This window comes from Podarcis pityusensis (assembly GCF_964106645.2).
Source record: "Podarcis pityusensis genome assembly, chromosome: 11".
Lineage (NCBI taxonomy): Eukaryota > Metazoa > Chordata > Lepidosauria > Squamata > Lacertidae > Podarcis > Podarcis pityusensis.
The window spans coordinates 7,786,175-7,807,264 of record NC_138036.1 but is presented as its reverse complement, the minus strand read 5'-3'; the positions used below and the strand labels follow the sequence as shown (position 1 = coordinate 7,807,264).

The following is a 21,090-nucleotide window of genomic DNA, read 5'->3' as shown; positions in this document are numbered from 1 at the left end:
GATATCAAGCCAAGGCTACCCCAGAATATGCTATAGCAGTGTGGTAGAATGGAGACTAAACAATTACAGGGGGTTGGAACAAGTTCTGAGGAAATCATTAGCGCAACTCATCAGTCATGAGAACAGAATCAAGGAGATTATTAGCCTGAAAAGATATAGCTTCCTATTAGTTAGCTAGAGGGTATTTTAAAAAAAAAAAAAAAAAAAAAAGTAAGTAAGCGCCCTTATTTTTAACAGGCTTGTAGATTCACTAGTCTACTCAACATCTCAACACAGGTAGACTGAATGTATGGCTTGTGCGTCTTGTTAGGTTTATTTTAAAAACTAAACTAAACAAAGAAACAAGCTAAAAGCCTTCCAAGAAGTGTGTGCAAGCTGTCCGGTTAGGAAGCAGAAAACTAGTGTGTCCTGTGTGGCTTGCTACCAAAGCCATGTTCATATTCCCACAGCACGATCCAGGAGAGCACGTGCTCAACAGGCTGCTCAACAGATGCTTAGGAATCCAACTATGTACAATTCCATGGATGTTGACTATTGATTACAGAACACTGCATGGTATATTTGAAGAAGAAGAAGAAGAGTTTGGATTTGATACCCCGCCTTTCACTCCCTTTAAGGAGTCTCAAAGCTGCTAACATTCTCCTTTCCCTTCCTCCCCCACAACAAACACTCTGTGAGGTGAGTGGGGCTGAGAGACTTCAAAGAAGTGTGACTGGCCCAAGGTCACCCAGCAATTGCATGTGGAGGAGCGGAGACGCGAACCCGGTTCCCCAGATTACGAGACTACCGTTCTTAACCACTACACCACACTGGCTCTTTGCTCCAACGTATCCATGTGTGGTTGTCATCACTGGATCACGGCGACTCCTCAGAAGTGTTCCATAACACATATGACCTGTTCAATCAGGAAGGGCACAAGGAAAAGCCTTGCAGAATCCGGTCAATGGCCCATCTATTCCAACATCCTGTTCTCATAGTGGCCAACCAAATGACAATGGGAAGCTACCTCTGACAGTGAACCTACTACATAGCTATATCCTTGATCTTTTCCAGTCCTGTTATAAAGCCATCCAAATTGGTAGCCATCACTGTCTCTTCTGGGGATGAATGCCATAGTTTAACTATGTGATGTGTGAAGAAGCCTGTCCCAAATCTTCCAACAATTAGCTTCACTGGACGACATCAAACTCTAACATTATGAGTGGGGGCTTCTAATGCTTTTAGTCCTGAGATAGGTGGATGGACAAGGTGGTTTTTCCCCTCCTTCTGCATTTGATTAGGGATCTGCCTTGCACACAGGACTCATGTTCAATCCCCGTCATCTCCCAGTGATGCAGGGAGAGATCCCTGTTTGAACCACTGGAGAGTCAGTGGTTCCGTCGGTCAGTGTAGACAAGACTGAGCTCAATGGACCAATGGTCTGACTCAATATCTCTGTTCAGGCTCTGTCAGCAAAACCAGGAAGTTGACGTGTCTGTTACCATAAGCTTTCCCTTGCTATCGATGCTCCTGCCTGTTTCTCTGCTGTTATTTTAAAAAACGAAACTCTGTGGTTTTGAAAACAGATTGTTTCGAATTGGTTGTTTCCATTGTTGCAACTGGACGACTGGTTTTTGCAAGTCGCTGTGTGTTTTCATTAAGAGAAAGAGCAACTTGCAAATGTATGAAATGGTTTCCAAAAATAATAACAGGTCTCCTCTTGCAACACTATGATTTTATTGTTTGCTGGAGCCCTGAAACCAATGGGTAACTCCCCTTACGAGGCTCTGTGGGTTCCACGCGATCCGAGTTTTTGCTGCTGAACTCATTGAGATGACTAAATATTAAGTGTTTCAAGTATGTACACACAATGTCGAGTGCATCTTTCAACAGGAATGATTGCCATACCACTACAGAAGTCTCTGGCTTCTCCTTTAACCTATTATTACATTTCCCATCCCAAGCCTCTCCTGCAGCCTTGACATGGTTCTCGTTTGTTGCTGGACCCTGTTATTCACAGGTTGTTATGTCAGGAAATTACACACCTGCTGCATCTCAAACAATAGACTCTGGCTGCCTGTACCCATAAAGCGCAAAGGAGACTTCCCACGGAACCCCCTGCTCTTACACATGCAGGTCTGCTGCACAGCCACTGTAAACTTGTGCTTTCAAAGGAGTTTACAACACCCAGCCATAAAAAGCAACCACAAAAGCGTTCCAGGCTGGTTTTTAGTACAGAAGGTTTCAGCTTAGAAACCCTGTGCTGCCTCTTTCTCTCTTTCCCTTTCCCTTCTTTACATATTAATAACAAGACAACAAGCATGGAGAGAAGAAAATGTTCAGGGATTCAGATTGTAAAACTTCTCCGTTAAATAATAAAAGCCATCCCACTAATACAGTGAATGTCTCGCTGTCAAAACCCACAGACGTGCAGAGTTGCTCTCTCCAGCTAACGTCTTCTTAACCCAGGAGGTTGTGCAATGAGAAGGTACGTGTAAGAGAATTGTACCCTAGTCATTGTGCTTCATATGGTGGGAAACTGGAGGTCAGTAACTCAATGCATACGTTAGCACTTGTAAGATTTTTTTTTTTTTAAAGGTACAACCTTTTTTCTGATGTGTGCTAGTTTACTATATCCAGAGAAGTTTGCAGAAGAATGAAAACATGACTCACCTATAGCCTGAAGTGGAGCAGAATTTTGCTTTCTGAGAACTTGATGTCTGCACATCAAGGAAGGGATTAATATGGAAAAAATCAGAAGCCCAGATTGGCACAGAAAATTAATTTCAGAGCACTTGTGCAAGCACACACGCACACACCACAAAGCGAAACCACACTGATAGTGATGAGCTCAGTTCTCAGCTCTGAGCAGGATCCTAATCTCCTTGACTCCTTAGGTTCTGCTCTAGAGATGACTGTGCAGTGACCACAGGGCTCCTGCAAGCATGTCGTAGAAAGCAAGGTCTGGTGTGTGCTCGCTAATCTTATTGGTAGGGAACGCTCCCACCCTTGGTGTCTGGGAAGGGGCAAGAATTCTGTATGGACGGTGAGGGCTAGCAGTTGGCCAACTAGTCGGTCCACGCAAGAACTTGTCCAACTGGCACTGCCCTACTGGCAAACGAATCAACTGTTTACATCTCTTAAGGATAGTGTGCTTCAGTTCTCAGTTGCACACAGAAGTATGCTGAAACTCACCTGTGGCCCCATATGCACTATACAATTAAAGCAATATCATACCACTTTAAACAGTTATGGCTACGCCCAAAGGTTCCTGGCAATAGCAGTTTGTTGCAGTTGCTGCTAGTTGTTTCAAGACCCCCTATTCCCTTCTCAAGAGTTCCCTGGGAAGAGGGATTGACTGTTAAACCACTCTGAGAATTGTAGCTCTCTAAGGGGAAAAGAGGCCTCCTACCTATTAATTGGGACGTGGGTGGCGCTGTGGGTTAAACTACAGAGCCTAGGACTTGCCAATCAGAAGGTCGGCGGTTCGAATCCCCACGACGGGGTGAGCTCCAGTTGCTCGGTCCCTGCTCCTGCCAACCTAGCAGTTTGAAAGAACGTCAAAGTGCAAGTAGATAAATAGGTACCACTCCAGCGGGAAAGTAAACGGCATTTCCATGCGCTGCTCTGGTTCGCCAGAAGCGGCTTAGTCACGCTGGCCACATGACCCGGAAGCTGTACGCCGGCTCCCTCGGCCAATAAAGCGAGATGAGCGCCGCAATCCCAGAGTCGGTCACGACTGGACCTAATGGTCAGGGGTCCCTTTACCCTTACCTTTAACTATTAATTCTCAGCAGCCCTAGCAAACTATAACTCCCAGGATTCTTTGGAAGAAGCGATGACTGTTTAAAGAAAAATGATACTGCTTTAGATGCACAGTGCAGATGGGGCCTGTGTTGCACTGGTCACTCATGTCCAGATATGTCACAGATTTAGGATACTTTGCTAAGATTGGCTCATGGCCCTCAGTTTTTCTCTCTAAGATCACTCAAGCATCATGTAGTGGGGAACTTATGTCACACTGTTGCTTGATTCACGTACCACCTTTTGCTTTGAAGAATGCTTCGAAATTTGCACTTACCCAAATTTCATATTGCAGTTCTACAATGAAAAATCATGGACCAAATAAAGCATATACGGTCATACCTCGGAAGTCGAACGGAATCTGTTCCGGAAGTCTGTTCGACTTCCAAAACATTTGGGAACCAAGGTGCGGCTTCTGATTGGCTGCAGGAAGCTCCTGCAGCCAATCAGAAGCTCCAGATGGTGCAATAGACGTTTAGGTTACAAAGAACGTTCGCAAACCAGAACAATCACTTCCAGTTAGTGACGTTCAGGAGCCAAAACGTTCGTCTCGCAAGGCGTTCGACTTCCGAGGTATGGCTGTATTTGGAAAATATCTGCAGAAAAAATGCCCAAATTTAGCAAAAAAAACCACCAAAATATGTGCCATACTAAAAATGCAAAAAAAAAAAAAAAAAATCTACATTAGGATCTACATCATACAGACTTTTAATAATAATAATAATAATAATAATAATAATAATAATAAAGTTTGCAAACTATGGCATACATAGGGTGAACTGAAACTAAATTTGGAACAATGAGAAACCGTATGGTGGTCTGCCAGTTTGTCGCCTGCCTGAGGGGCAGGTCCAAAAATAGAGTGGGCAAGAGCTTCAGAAGGCACGATACATGGCTGGTGGTCTTTGTTTGGCTTGGTGGGTCACAAGTTATAGATGCCTGCTTTACAACATTATGCTTGAGGGAGGAGGGGAAGTTATGGCCCCTCTCCCTCCACCCCCGCCCATTAACCTCACTTCCCTCCTCCTCCCATAAAATGACAGAAAAATCAGCCACACTAAAATGCTCTCTTGGAATGGCAAGTGTGGTGATCTCTGCCCTCAGCTGCCCTTAACCAGTTCCAATTACTTCCTGACCACAGCAGCTCATTTCTAATAAATACACAAAGCAGCGCAAGGGACATTTTGTTTTATCATGTTTCAAAGAGACTGGAGGCTTTGTTTAAAGGCACAGGGACACTGAGTGCTAAATAAACCAGGAAACACAACTGAGGAGACTGCATGGAGATATATATAAACACACACACAGAGAGAGAGAGAGAGAGAGAGAGAGAGAGAGAGCACCAAGGGGCTAGAGGGCTGTGGAGAGGAGAATTAAAATAAAATCCAGCCTACACAGTCAAGGAAGCCAAGTGAGTAAATTTGAAGGCTATGAGGACCTTCCTTTCCATGGTTCAGTAACAAAAATATGTGTCAGAAATATCCATCCATTTACAGTCATACCTCGGGTTACAGATGCTTCAGGTTGCATTTTTTCAGGTTACAGACCCGCCAAAACCCAGAAAAACTGGAATGGGTTACTTCCAGGTTTCTGCGGCCGCACATGCGCAGAAGCACTAAATCGCGTTTTGCGCATGTGCAGAAGTGCCGAATCGCAACCCGTGCGTGCGCAGACGCGGTGCTGCGGGTTGCAAATGTGCCTCTCGCACGGATCACGTTCGCAACCCGAGCATCCACTGTACTGGAGAAAGAAACAAGGAACACTATAAAAAATGCAAAATATTAAAGCTTGATCCTCAGCCTACTGGCCGTCAAACACCAACTCAAGGGTGAAGGGCAGTACCCAAATTTAATAAATAAATATTGAAATAATAATCAGTTACTGGGGAAATTATTCTGCACAATGGTGCTCCATGCAGCAGAGGCAATGCTTAAAGTGGCCCTCCCAAATGGTGGCTGGAGGTGGGGATGGATGGGGTAGAGATGCAGGTGCCCTTTTCAGCTGAGTGTAAGTTCTGTTTAATTCTTCGGTTCTGCTTTGACTCAGCCTTTGTCTGTGGTGGGTCTCCAGGAAAAGGACATTCCACACTTGATGGAAGAAGATATACAGGCAGGGTTGTAGCTGCTGGTCTGAGCATGTGGGAATGTGCGGAGAAGTCTCTTACACCTACTGGGCCAAGGCTGTGGTTGGCTTCATAGGGTGGGTTGACCGTAAATGCACATGGGAGAGCAGACCCACAGAGAAACAGGGAGGAGCTGGATTTGCCAGGTCCTTGTATGGTGGCTCTCCTAGTATGTATGTGTGCTTTGCACTGCAACAGTCATTTGACCTGTGGAATATATTCTGTACAATATATGGATACTGTACAAAATCTGATGCTCCCCAGATCCCATTTTTATCAAACCGTGTTCTCCGAATCTCTCATCCTTACACAACTATTGGAAACCCAATGCCTTGTGGGCAGTGATTGTTACGTCTACATAAGGGATGTCCAACAGGTGGATGGTAGATCGCCATGAGGTTTTGGTAGATCATGGTTGATCTCTGGCTCCCTTTCCTTAGCATCGCCAAAACTGCCTCCTGCCCTAACCCCTCACCCCGCCCTCCATTGTTGTTTGATCTCTGGAAGGGAAGACTCTCTGTGCTGCTGTTTTCATCCATAGTGATCTTTTTGAGAGTGACTTTACCCCTTTGTCCCTTGCCTTTAACTCCCCCCAAAACAGAAGTTCCCTCCCCCTAAAAGCTTTTTTAAAAACCCCCAAACAGGGCTTTCCTTCCCAAAAAAGCTCAACAACTTTGAACTGAACCCCCGCAAAACATGGGTAGATCACCCCACCAGCTTTTTAATTCTGAAAGTAGATCGCAGTCTCTTGAGAGTTGGCCACCCCTGGTTTACATCACAGTCAGCCTGGATACCTCGGTTGGTTAGAGCTTGGTGCTGATAACAGCAAGGTTACAGGTTTGATCCCCATATGGGACAGCGGCATGTTCCAGCATTGCAGGGGGTTGGACTTGGCGATCCTCAGGATCCCTACCAATTCTATGATTCTATGATTTTGTGTATTCAATACTGGCATGCAAACTGTGTCGCTCCAAGCACATGGCTCCTTCTATATAAATATTATTCAGTAGCGCTAATCATAACAATAAACATTACAGTAACTTCTCATCCTTTCCCATGACACAGTATACTTTGTTTTTCATTATTTCCGTTTCTGTATATAGCCGAAGCACAGTGAAACCAGACACAAAGTTTCGCTTCCTGGTTTTCATACGCTACTATCACCTGAAAAGAGCATGAATCACAGCTGTGATGGATTCAGCCTGCTTCAGCCAGCTTCCATGCAGAAGGATCTCTGCATCACCAAAATCAAAATCTTACACAAGTGCCTATTCTACTTCTCACTGGTGGTTTGGTTCAAATCTTATGTCAAATAGTGTTTAAGGAGATTTAATTACAGTAATGGCCCAGTTAAGATCTTCCATCTAGGTTTCCTCATTTGGCCTGTTTCAGCCAAGGCACACCAGCCCATCTTACAACTTACACTGGGCTTGCATTGCATCATCATGATCACCAGCTTTCACACAGCGCAGCTTGGCAACCGTGCAACAACTGCTGATTGACAGGGGGGCTGCTCCCCACCAGTCAGATCCAGTATGTTGGCTATACTGCCTGGGGCTGATGGAAGATGGAGTCCAAGTTGGGAGCCAGTCACCAGGAGGCTGGGCCCACTTCATGTTCAACTTACTTAAGGAGGTGGAAAGTTAAAACTTCAAGAAGCTCTACTCGAGGACCACATTTCCCCATGTGAAGCTGCCCAGACCCTGAGGTCATCATTTGAGGGCCCTTCTTTGTGTGTCTCCTCCAAGGAAGGACCAGCAATGGGTGAATAGACCTCTTCTTTAGCAGCTCCCTATCTATGGGGTGCTCTTCCAAGGGAGATCTTCTAGCGCAAACCTTTTTAGGCTTAAAGTCATCTTTGGTTCCCAGGAATTTAAGAAGAACCAATGACTGGATGTTTTACTCTAACTGTGTTTATGTCTCTTCATTCCTGCATTTTATGCTTGTCGTAAATTGCTTAGGGACTTTTGTTGTGGGAAGCAATTCATAAATTCAACTAACCTGACCTAAGCTATTCACGGATCCCAAAGAAATATTAGTCACTGATCCCATGGGAATATAAAGAAAGGTGTGAGGAATGAGTAGAAGCAGGGAAAGTCCTCTGTCCCTCTCTTCTCATCAGCCTCTTCATCATGGAATATTTCATATATATATATATATATATATATATATGAAAAACCCACAGCCTTCTCATGGAATGAAGAAAAGAAGCTTATTCTGGCTTCAAATCCAACTGCAGATCCCAAAGGAGAAGATCATATGCTCAGAGGGGATCCCACGATGGGCTGCCCTTTTCAGCGAGAAGCCACCATGGAACGTGAACATCCAGGCACTCTGCTTAAGCCGCCCACAAGGGGAAAGAATATGGCTAATGCGGCGGGAGGCAGAGGCACCAAGGAAGCCCCCAAGAGCCCTCTGGGAAGGAAAAGCAAAGGCAGAGGCAGCCAGTGATCTGGAAGCAAGGAAAGAGCACAATGCCCACAGGGCCCTGTGAAAAGGAATAGTTGAGCAGCGAGTGAATCCTTAAGGAGCGAGGCAAGAGGGAGAGAAGATGCTAGCTGGCTGGGAGATAGGCGGTGCATTTCAACTAACACAGTCTTAATCCAAGTAAGAGAGCAAGGTAAAGGTACCCCTGCCCATACGGGCCAGTCGTGTCCGACTCTAGGGTTGTGCGCCCATCTCACTTAAGAGGCCGGGGGCCAGCGCTGTCCGGAGACACTTCTGGGTCTCGTGGCCAGCGTGACGAAGCTGCTCTGGTGAGCCGGCACCAGCGCAGCACACGGAAACGCCGTTTACCTTCCCACTATAAAGCGGTACCTATTTATCTACTTGCACTTAATTGTGCTTTCGAACTGCTAGGTGGGCAGGAGCTGGGACCGAATGACGGGAGCTCACCCTGCCGCGGGGATTCGAACCGCCGACCAAACGATCGGCAGGTCCTAGGCACTGAGGTTTTACCCACAGTGCCACCCGCGTCCCTAAGAGAGCAAGGAAGGGCCATAACTAGGGGGGAGAGCTATCTGCATTGCATGCAGTGGGTCCACGGTTCAATCCTCAATCTCTCCAGGTAGGGCTGGGAATGTCCCCCTTCCCTGGGACCCTGGAGAGCTTCTGCCAGTCAGTGTTGAGAATGCTGAGCTCGATGGACCCAGTGGTCTAGAAGAGAAAGGTTTCGCAAACGCCCTTCCAGCAGAAAATCTGGCAGCACACTAGAAGCGTGAACAGCTCAACGCAAAACACACATCATGCCATCTGGGCACAGGAGAAGGTGGGATACAGCCTGGGGTGGGAGGGCAGCACAGTGCCAAAATTCCTGGCACCATCTTGAGTGGACTCTGATTTGATCCCTGCAAACCCTGCCTGCCTATTGTGGGTGAACGGCAACCAAAACATTCAACAAATTCTGTTGAAAGCCACCCAGAGTGGCTGGGGAAACCCAGCCAGATGGGCAGGGAAAATTATTATAATTGCAAACGGATGACAGAGGATCACACTCCATGTATCTGATGAAGTGGGATCTTGTCCACAAGAGCTTATTCCATAATGAATATAAAATGGTTCAAGTCTTTGCCACAAGACCCTTTGCTGGTTTTGCTGCAGCAGACTTGCACCTCTGGAAACCTCGGTCCTGCTTGCACAGCCCAGTCACATCACATAAGAAGCTAAGCATGGTTCAGAACATCAAGCCAAGTCCCTGTACTTGTCCAGAGAGGGTTTTCTTTGTGTAGGTTTGTTGTTGTTTTAAACTGCCCACTCGCCTTGCACCGAGACAGATGTTTCCCCAGTTACTTATTTCAACAGACTGAGAAATATCAGAACAGTGAGGCAGTCCATGGGTCATCCATCGATGGTCCCTCATTGGTCAGTCCCTCAAGTAACACGCATGCCAACCATCCCAACACAACATTGTCTCATTATATTTGTTTCTGCTCCCTTCCCCACTCTGCTCTCCCTTGAAAACCACAGGAGGAAATTTACTACTTCCAAACCGGATACAACCCCTTATCACAAAGCTGATAATGTCAGTCACTCTTCCCAGAAAGAACAAACATAAAAGTGAAATTCCATTGTCTAGAACAGCGTGTTACATAAAGGAAAGGTGTTCTAATGAAATTCATAATTTGGAGGGCTGCACTTTTTAAAGTGAGAGTAGGGAGAAAGTGACAAGTTAAAGCAGCAAACAGAACTCAATAAGCCGAAAAGTTGCTGCCCAAAGGACTAACTTGACTAACTTTCCTGCTACTTTTAAGCATAGTAATCACAGGTGTATACCAAATCAAGCACCTACTTCATGCTGGAGTCCTAAACACAACAACCTGGGGTGAGAAGCCTTTGGGTGACTGTAATAGCTATTAGTTCTCACTACAACCACTCACTGACAGCTTCCTTCTAGCGGTTCTTGAGCACTGCCACCCTCCCACTGCAGTTGCTCACCCTTGCAATTTCCTTTCTGAACCTGCTAAATATGTCAGACACAGCTGGAGGGCGAGTAAAGCAGGCCAGGGGGCTGTGATAAGAGCCGGAAGAAGGCTCTGCAAAACCACAACAGTCATCAAGAGGCTTCCTATTGGCCTGCAGGCTAACTAACCACCCACATCACATCCGACTGCAGGTACCAAAGAGATCACACTACAGTACTCTAGCTTAGTGCTTCCTCATCTTATGCATCAGTGCTGCTCAGTGTTAGAAACTCAAGAGATATAAGCTAGGCGCTAACCTTTAAGCAAATGGCACCTTAAAGCTAGATTACGGTCACCACAACAGAATATCTATTCGCCAGGGGGTTGGACTAGACATCCCTTCCGATGCTACAATTCTATGATCCCAACTACATTGACTGTAGCTTGCTCTTACAACAATTCACTTGTTCCAGTAGGCAAGGAAAAACACACACAGCGGAAATGGAAATGGAAATGGTATTGACTACGGACTAAGGCAGAGGTTTTCAAACCTGGCACCCAGAAATCTCCAAGTAGTAACAACTGGACTCATGCCAGGAGCAAAATGTGAATGGTGCCTGGAGCATTTCAAATACTGGTACTGCTCAAGTAAAATAGAAACTCGTCAGATGTCAACAGCAACAACAGGATTCACATGGATAGCCTAGCACAGTGGTTCCCAAACTTTCCTGCCCCCCATGGACCACTTGGAAATGGCTGAGGGTCTTGGAAGACCACTTAATCATTTTTCTGCCAGTTCTGGCTATTGTAATATTAAAAAAAAAAAGGTAAAGGAGCCCTGGGCTGTTAAGTCCAGTCAAAGGTGACTATGGGGTTGCGGCGCTCATCTTGCTTTTAGACTGAGGGAGCCGGCATTTGCCCACAGACAGCTTTCCGGGTCATGTGGCCAGCATGGCTAAACCGCTTCTAGTGCAACAGAACACTGTGACGGAAACCAAAGCGCATGGAAATGCCGTTTACCTTCCCGCTGCAGTGGTACCTATTTATCTACTTGCACTGATGTGTTTTCGAACTGCTAGGTTGGCAGGAGCTGGGACAGAGCAATGGGCTCTCCCCCATTGCGGGGATTTGAACCACCAACGTTCTGATCGTCAAGCCCAAGAGGCTCAGTGGTTTAGACCACAGTGCCACCCGCGTCCCTATTGTAATGTACTGTGCTAGACACTGTATGATTCCTTTGTGTTTCAAATGCCTCCTTCCCTGGTCAATTCAGGTCTTTCCTGCTCACCTTTGTTCTCCTGTGTTGACTGTCTTCTCTCTCACACACACTGCTTCCTCTTGCTCTGTCTTTCACATTCTTTCAAGTTGTGGGCCTCCTGAAGGAAGCTTTCAAAACACTGGTTGTCCACAGACCACACCTTGGACAACCCTGGTCAGGTAGGCAGGCTCATGTACACCCAAAGCATAGGGCACTCTGACCCTGGTGCACACATACCCATCAAAAACAGGGTGGAAAGAGGTACTTACAGGCCCTGTTTTCCTACTTATAGGTTGTCTTGGAAGAGTTGGGTACTAAATCAAAGATTGCATTAATTTTCCATTTATAGATAACAGCCAGAATCCGGGGAGCTCAAAATTGGAAGACTAATCTGGTCTCTTCCATTCATGCTTGGTTGGTTAAAGTCCAGACAACCTTGAAACGGTTGAAATTAACATATTGTATCAGGTTTAGGGAAGGGAGATTAAAGCCCCTTTGATATGGGGGACGACTTTAGCAAAGTCCTTCTAAATAAGAGACAATATTCCTGTGGCAATATTGACGATAGAGAGAAATGGTGGACTTTACATTGCACAGGGCTTGCATCATCCTGGATAGTGGTCACTTAGGGTGGGTGGGTATGCAATGTTAAGAAAGGACCCAGGTTTTTAAAGAGTCCAGCCACACCCTGCTTTTTGCATTTCCAGTTTCACGCATGAGACCAAAACATGGGTGCTGTACTGCAGATGCACCCTGACATAACACACCAGAATTTATTAAAATATCTATTTTATCCTTGAGAAAGAAGGATCAAATGAATAATCAGAGTCTGAAACATCCTAAAAGCAAGGGAGAGAAGATCTGGATAATGGAACCCAGGAGAACATTCACACTGGCCCATTTACCACTGATTTACTCCTGAATGTCATATCCCTGCAGCATTAGAAACTGAGATATGAAAGCTACGTGCTAAATGACACCTTAAACCTAGGTTATGGGTGCAACAACAGAGTGTCTAGGTGTGCTTTTTTATAACAAGAATACGGTGCTGAAAATGTATGAACTGCAGCTAAAATATGATGTTCATTTTTAACATGGTCTAGTCCTTCCCCTGCCCATCCCCCCAATATTCTTAAGAGGGTCTCTTTTCCAGTCTTCAGAGTAGCTGGAAATGGGGAAGCAGAAAAAGGTATTCCTTTCTTTCCACTCTGCAGTTTTAATCTGAAATCTTAGGCACAGCACTGTGCCTGGAGCTGAGAAACTGCTCACACTAAGGAAATTCCCTGTCGCAAAATGCGCCTAGAAGAATGTGAGTTTCAAACATCCCCCCTTTTCATGCAGGAAAGATATGGTTCTGAGCTACAGCAGGGCATCTTCTGCTTTCCTAGGCAGCATCCTCTGCGCATGTGGGAGCCATGGGACAGCCATAAATTACAGCTCTGATGGTAAGAGTTTGCATACAAAGATGAAAAAGTACCATGGCCAATGACAAGTGATTCAGTTAGCATTTCAAGGTGAGTTTACATAATTTGCAGTTTTCAAAACAATACACAAACCGAAATACAGACAGCCTTTGATCATCACATCTCTCCAGATTTTGCAGTACAGCTCTCCAGCCAAGTAGCGTGTACAGAAAATGTATATGCTTGGGAAAGTTTTCATCTAAATGTTTCAAAAATAATAATAATAGAAATATGCATTGTATTGGGAAAAACTGTATTGCAAAAATGTGTGTATCGGACAAAATTGCACATAATAATTGCATACATCAGGAGAAATCTGCACAAACTCAGCGAGAAATTTTCACGAGGACTTGAAAAAATATCCCAAACGGGTGTAGAAATGTGGAGAACTGAGCATAAGGTTGGACCAATGAGAAACGGAGAGAAATCAAAAGTGACATATTCTACCTGTGAAAGCAGAGAGCAGATTGTGCAAAATGGCCCCAGGTACAACGATCTGGGCAGACTCACATGTTACAGTCACTACATGGGGCCCTCACCAATGTTTCCCAAAGCAGACACATTATGCCGTATCCATCTTTAAACAGCCACGTGGACCAGTCTGGGCCTGTATTTCCAGACGCATGTATGTGCATGAGAAACATGCATGCGCGCTGACGTTCCCTGCAGCAATCATCATAACATGCAGAGTCGCTTCGCTCTCCAGAGAGAAGGCAGTCAAAGGAAAGAACAGTCATCCCCGAATTACTGCCTAAAAATAAACTCACCTCAGAACCACAACACCAGCGATTCTCAAAATATTTTTCTAATGAGGAGCCACACCTTGGGAGAAGCGGAGATTGCCTTCTCCAGTTGCCTTCTCTTCCCAGGTTGCAATGATCGCAAAACACCCCTGAGGCAATTAGAGCAACAGAGGAGAGCGGTTTCTTAATGTGTTTGCTTTGCGTCTTGAAACACAACAGCGCGAAAGTGGCTGGCAACCAAGAGGATATCCCCTGAGAAGCTGGAGCCTGACTGCTTTGGGTCCAGTGGCAAGTCCCTGGAAACGTGTCATCTTTTATAATACATCCTCTGAGCGCCCTCAAATCCTGATTGGATCCCAGCCTGGCCTCCTGATTCGCTAGGAACCTTACAAGAACTCCCTGGCTCAAGCAAATCCCCAAGCTGCAATCCTATACGTGCCTACCTAAGCGTAAGCTCCACTCAACCCAGCAGGACTTACTTCCGAGTAGGCATGCAATGCCTATCTTCAATAACCTTCAATAACTCTCCTTCTACTTTATCCAGATCTTGATTAACTGACATTTGGTTTCCCCACAGGCACTATTCCTGTACCTTTAAGGTAAAAAAAAAAGGTAATGGACCCCTGGATGGTTAAGTCCAGTCAAAGGCGACTATGGGGTTGTGGCGCTCTTCTCGCTTTCAGGCCAAGGGAGCCGGCGTTTGTCCACAAACAGTTTTCCGGGTCATGTGGCCAGCATGACTAAATCGCTACTGGCACACGGAGGACCGTGACGAGTGCCAGAGTGCACGGAAAGGCCATCTACCTTCCCGCTGCAGCGGTACCTATTTATCTACTTGCACTGGAATGCTTTCGAACTGCTAGGTGGGCAGGAGCTGGGACAGAGCAACAGGAGCTCACCCCGTCACGGGGATTAGAACCGCCGACCTTCTGATCAGCAAGCCCAAGAGGCTCAGTGGTTTAGACCACAGCGCCACCCGCGTCCCTCCTGTACCTTTAGCAGTTATGCAATAAGTAGAAATTGACCAGTTGAATATTGCCCCATCCTGTGAGGGGTGAGAATCAAATCGGAGATGTCCCCCACAATTAGGGATGCTTCACAAGTTTCCATATCCCCCACCAATAACAAGCATGGCTGCTCTGCCTCTGACAGCTGTGCTGGAAGCAACAACACCACGGATGAAGCTCCATCTCAACACGGAAGGTGTCACAATAAGGAAATTCACCTGTTGAATTTCTCAACTCCTTTGCAGCAGTTGAAGGTTCAAGAGCCCCCACAGATTTGGGAAAGGAGAGGCATTAACCCTAGAACAATTTTGTTGAATATCCTAGACCTCACCCCTGTGAAAGCACACCAAACCAGACCAAGGCTGGTTTGACAAGTGGACCTTCCACACTCTGTTTCGGTGCTCTAGACCTAATCCAGCGGCCTTCCATAATAAGGTGCACTGCAGAAACTTCACCCTGACGTCGCATCTAAAGTGGTGTTGCTCACTTGAGTGGCAATCCTCTTCCAAATATCTCACCCCAGGCCCTTCTGTACAACTAGATTAGAGCCACTGAAGGGATGCATATTATCCCCCCACTCCTCAAATTTCAGCACGCAGACAGACATGTTAATTGCAAAACACCTTCTGAAAGTCGGCTGTCATTCCAAGGGTCTGCAAGATTGTTAAGAAATGTACTTTCTTCCCAACGATTCCTCTTCTACAGAATAAAACATCCCCCCACGTCCATAACGCACCATGGAATGAGTCCTTGCTCCTGCGTGCTCTCGGGAAGTACTCGAAACAGAAATCCCGCCAACCCGTGGCTTGCCAAAAATGAACATTTTCAGAAAGAAAGAAAGAAAGAAAGAACCACTTCTGCTGTCCCTCATTTCAAAGTCTTCCACCTCTGTTTTTAAATCCCTAACAGTTGAAATGATATTGGGGTAGGGTGGGCTTTCCCTGGAAAATCTACTTGGAAGTTTTTGCCTTGCAGAGAGCACCCCATCCATGGGCGACTGGACTTTTTCTTTAAAAGAAAAAGAAGAAGAAAAAGCAAACATCACACAATCCACCTAATGCAGACCTTGCTAATGGAACAACCACACGATCCTCTCCTTCTGGAAAACCTTCTCCCTGTATCTATCCCTTCCTTGTCAACACAGCCTGTTAGAACTTGCTCTGATGCAAAGAAGTCATTAAGAGAGACAGGCACACCAACAGAGACTGCAGTTGCACGCCGGAGCCTTTAAACCGCACGAGCTCTTCCGGTCTTAAAGGCACGGCCTTTGTGTGCATAACACTAACAGGGCCATTATATTGCCCTTCAAATGGCTCTTTAAAACACCCTTCAGCTGAACCCCCGACAATGGCAAGGCAGCTGGTGTGCAGGGGGCCAGGGAGCCGCTTATGCTAATAGCATTCTCCCTGTTGTCTTGTTACGCCCACCCATCCCCCTTTCTCCACCTCCATCTGTTTATCCCGTCCACCTGTTGTCACATATTTAGATTGCAAAAAAACCCCACCCTTTTGGTGCACAGATTGCCTCGTTCGCTCCCGAACCAAACAAGGCTGACTTCGTGTGACAAAGGAGATCCCCCTAAAGTTAGCAAGACAGAGAAGGGCAAAATGTTGCATTCAGGACACTGGCGGATGCAAAAATAAATTAAAAAATGAGGATCATGGAGAGAGAAGAAGAAATGGGTTCTCTTACCTTCTTCTTGGAGTGTGACCGGTCCTCCTCCTTAGCTAATTTGCTATTTTTCCCAGCTCTTGAAAGCTTTTGCTCCCCTGACTGCTTAATGGTGATTTTGATCTCGGGAGGGCATATATAGTTCTCCAAGTTCTTGGGGGGCTTCTTGGCTCTCTTGGTCGTCTGGATTTTCAGCTTAAGACTCCCCTCTGTAAAGTTCGCCTCCTTGATGGAAAACTCCTGCTCTTCCAAGCCATCTCCGGCCACCCATTTCTCGCTGTCTGTGTCTCTCCCGGAACAGAGTTCGTCTTCCTCCTCAGGCTCCATCCGGTCACTGCTCACAGGGATCCCTTTGGCAGAGCCGGGTTGAGGCAGCATGGCCTCCGTCCCAGCGCCACCAGGGGCACCACCAGGGGCCTTAGCAGAAGCAATGGCCGAGCCCAGGAAATCCGACTCTCCTCCCCTTTGCCGGGAAGTGCCCGAATTCTCCCTTGGCTCCATGGCAACCCCCCGGTCCATGGGATTTTACACAGGGGGGAAGGGGAAGGTGAGAAGAGTTGGGGAGCCCCAAGAAGGGAATGGTAGCTTCTCAGTTAAGGTCTCTTAGAGTCCCAATAGTCCAACCACTGTGACGAGCTCAGAAGCATTCAGATCTGCAACTGGGGAGAAAACAGAAAGGAAAAAGGCTGTCAGAACTTCAGCTGCTATTGATAATGAGGTTTATATCAACTTGGGCTCATTCATTCATTCATTCATTTCCTACAACCTAACTTCCATATGTGCAAGGAGACATTCCAAACACACACCTAGAATTCAAAATGGCACAGTCCAAGAAACTTGATTCACTTGCTTCTGCCAAATATATAAACGTGTTCTTTGGGCGAACGGAGACTTACTAAATAGTCACTTACCATGGTAAGCTTAGTTGCACATAACAAGGGCTAAGACAGACAATTTCTGGCTACGGAGTTGACTTAAGGGGAAGGGAACTCCACTGTCCTCCACCCCTCAGACAACTGTGGTGGTCTTGGGGAAGGTGGCAATTCTCTACAACATTTGCATAGTGATGTCACCTTGTCTAGCATTTGGCCCGAGTCCTGAACAAGGCCTCGCCTGGGATGAGGTCAGCACTTGCATCATAACACTTCCAGTGTGTACAGCCCTACTTAACTCTTTCAACTACACAGAGACAGAGGGTTCAAAACCAAAAGTTGAATGTCATAATACAACCTGGGTCTTCGAACGTTAAAGAACTAGCAGCCCGGACTAAGTTCTGAAACAAAGATAGACACACTCCGCAGGGTTTTTCATGGACACAAACATCATCTTCTCCCCATGCTGTATATTAAGAGGCTTGTGATTTGCAAATTTTCACTACCTCCCACAACCCAACTCCTTGTACAAGGCATTCTCAGCACCGAAATTTCAAGTCAAGCCACCTCTACTATACTGAACGAGTTGCTACTGAAAGGATCCAGCAACCACAAATATATCTTAGTCTCCTACTTGGAGCAGACCGCCCAAACCAAGTTAGGTGTGAGTGCATTGTGAACATGAGTTAGTTGACCCCTGCATTGCTGGGGGTTGAATTAGATGACCTTTGGGTCCCTTCCAACTCTATTATTCTATGACTCAATCCCAGGTAAACGCTAAATGAACCTGAGTGGCGTGGGGGACCAACAAAAGCATCTCACCAGAAGATCTCAGCGATCAAGGTGGAGCATAAGAAATCAATTGGTCCTTAAGGTAATTTAAATGTGGATAATACATGTTTAATTACCATCAATGGTAAACAATGTTACAGTGACTCTTGGCTAAACAATAAAAAAATTGTCTTGCACTGACTTTTTAATAAGGTGTGTCCACTAACTCCTGTCTCTCTCACCTGGCTGTGGCACATACACCTGAGCTATCAATGAAAACTTAATCCACCTGCCTGAATAATAGTGTCTATGTAGGGAGCTTCAAAGAGGCTGTTTCACCACCTCTAATCCCCATCTTTCCTCAACTTGGGCTGTGCCAGAGCTGTGGGCAGAAGGAATTAAGACCTTAGGACACAATGAGGTAATAAAAAGGGAGCAGCCACAGAGCTAAATCAGGAGGGGAAAGGGAAGCGAGTGTTTGCTTGATGGGTAGCTGGTGATGTTCCTTCCTCAAAATGAAGGAACTGTTAAATTTTTGAGACAGAAGGTCTGTTGAGGTCAAAGGGGGAACAGCAGAGAAAATCCAAGGGGAGAGACAGAGAGAGAGAGAGAGAGAGAGAGAGAGAGAGAGAGATTAGGTCCATCTAGTTTAGTACAGTGGTACCTCGGGTTGCATATGCTTCAGGTTACATACGCTTCAGGTTACAGACTCCGCTAACCCAGAAATAGTACCTCGGGTTAAGAACTTTGCTTCAGGATGAGAACAGAAATTGTGCAGCGGTGGTGCGGCGGCAGCGGGAGGCCCCATTAGCTAAAGTGGTGCTTCAGGTTAAGAACAGTTTCAGGTTAAGAACGGACCTCTGGAACGAATTAAGTTCTTAACCCGAGGTACCACTATACTGTCTAAGGAGCTCTCCAGAGTTTCAGATGCTGGGCACTGAACCTGGGACTTTGAGAGATTTCTGGAGCAAACTGGAGAGCCAATCAGAGCTTGAGGGAGGCAGCAGACCTAATCTTTGCTTGAAATATTCTGTGATCTGGGTTGCACATGAAGCTGTGCTACTTGATCTTCAAGTCCCTTTCAACTCCTTCTCTCCCCTCACTGATCATGTTTTATGAAGATCTCGCATCTCTCTCCCTAGTAGTCTCCCACCACTATCAAATGCTTGCATCTTTCCTCACAGGAGAGATGCTTCATCACCTTTCTTCATTCTAGTTGCCCTGCCTGCATATTCTCCTACTCAATATATATCACCTTTTTATCAATCACTATCACAAGGACTGACTCATATAAAGCCTTCAAAGGGAAAATTAAGTGCCAAGAAAGACTACAGTGGTACCTCTGGTTGCGAACGGGATCCGTTCCGGAGGCCCGTTCGCAACATGAAAAGAGCACAACCCACAGTGGCGTGTCTGCGCGGGTTGCGATTTGCCGCTTCTGTGCATGCGCGTGGCATCATTTTGCGCTTCTGCGCATGCGCGAGTGGCGAAACCCGGAGGTAACCCTTTCCAGGTCGCCACAGGACGTAACCTGAAAGAACGTAACATGAAGCGAGTGTAACATGAGGTATGACTGTATCTCAATCAAAATTCTAAGTTTTTTTTTTATCCATCAATCTACCGCCACCCTTTCCTAAGGCATCCAAAACGCTGAAGGAGGGTTCAAAAATCTCAATGGCCTGAACCACAGAACTGTCACACGGGTGCTGCTTAGAAATTGGAAATTCCATTCTCCAACTCGAGGTAGCACACCCAGAACTCTCGAGGCATGTGAAAAGAAGACGCATGTGTCATTTCTGTCTTCCCAAAGCCGAGGTGTTAGGTAGTAGATTACGGAATCATATCTGACTCTGCAATTAGGTTTGAGATGCCATAATTAGATCAGATAGTTACCTTTCCATGTAAGTAGCTAACAGAGTAACAGGAGAAGGAATGGGAAGGACAACTGTGATTAAACAACTGATGCCGCCATAAATCACAAAGCCCATAAAGGAAACAGAGCCTAAGGTGCCAGCATGCCAGAAAAAACATCGAGACAGAATGCGCTGATGTTCGAGTGCAACGCCATAGACGATAAAGCACCACCACTGCCTGTTTGTACAAAGAAGCATTCGGCCTGTCACTTTGCGCCCTAAGGGCCTCTGCTATCTATGCTGTCCTGAATATCAAGAGCACGTGAAAAAGGAGGGGCATCACCTCCTGGCAAATAGAAGGGGAAGAAATGGAGGCAGTGAGAGATTTTACTTTCTTGGGCTCCATGATCACGGCAGATGGTGACAGCAGCCGCGAAATTGAAAGATGCCTGCTTCTTGGGAGAAAAGCAATGACAAACCTAGACAGCATCTGAAAAAGCAGAGACATCACCTTGCCAACAAAGGTCCGTATAGTTAAAGCTATGGTTTTCCCAGTGGTGATGTACAGAAGTGAGAGCTGGACCATAAAGAAGGCTGATCACCAAAGAATTGATGCTTTTGAATTATGGTGCTGGAGGAGATTCTTGAGAGTCCCATGGACTGCAAGAAGATCAAACCTATCCATTCTGAAGGAAATCACCCCGAGTGCTCACTGGAAGGACAGATCCTGAAGCTGACGCTCCAAGACTTTGGCCACCTCATGAGAAGAGAAGACTCCCTGGAAAAGACCCTGATGTTGGGAAAGATGGAGGGCACAAGGAGAAGGGGACGACAGAGGAGAAGATGGTTGGACAGTGTTCTCGAAGCTACCAGCATGAGTTTGACCAAACTGTGGGAGGCAGTGGAAGACAGGAGTGTCTGGCGTGCTCTGGTCCATGGGGTCACGAAGAGTCGGACACGACTAAACAGCAACAACAACAAAAATGCTGAATGCTAAGCAAGGAAACAGCACATTAAGCCGGCTTATGGGAAATGCTAAGTCAAAGGTCAGATTCAATGGCGCTCACTAGTCCAGTCTGTGCAGTTCCTGAACACAGTGTGCCCTGTTTGGAAAAAGCTACCTCGAGAGCAAATGGCTCCAGATTAC

The 21,090-nt window shown here is 46.2% G+C and overlaps 1 protein-coding gene across 1 annotated transcript in view; it reads right to left on the bottom strand.

Annotated features, from left to right (window-relative positions):
* The window catches only part of SETBP1 (SET binding protein 1), a 273,291-nt gene that overhangs the window by 233,258 nt on the left and 18,943 nt on the right, over nt 1–21,090 (bottom strand). Inside the window, exon 2 of the mRNA XM_080973383.1 lies at nt 16,469–17,106. Coding sequence (XP_080829509.1) covers nt 16,469–16,966 — 498 coding nt within the window. The 5' untranslated portion in view covers nt 16,967–17,106. The remainder of the gene's footprint in view (nt 1–16,468; nt 17,107–21,090) is intronic.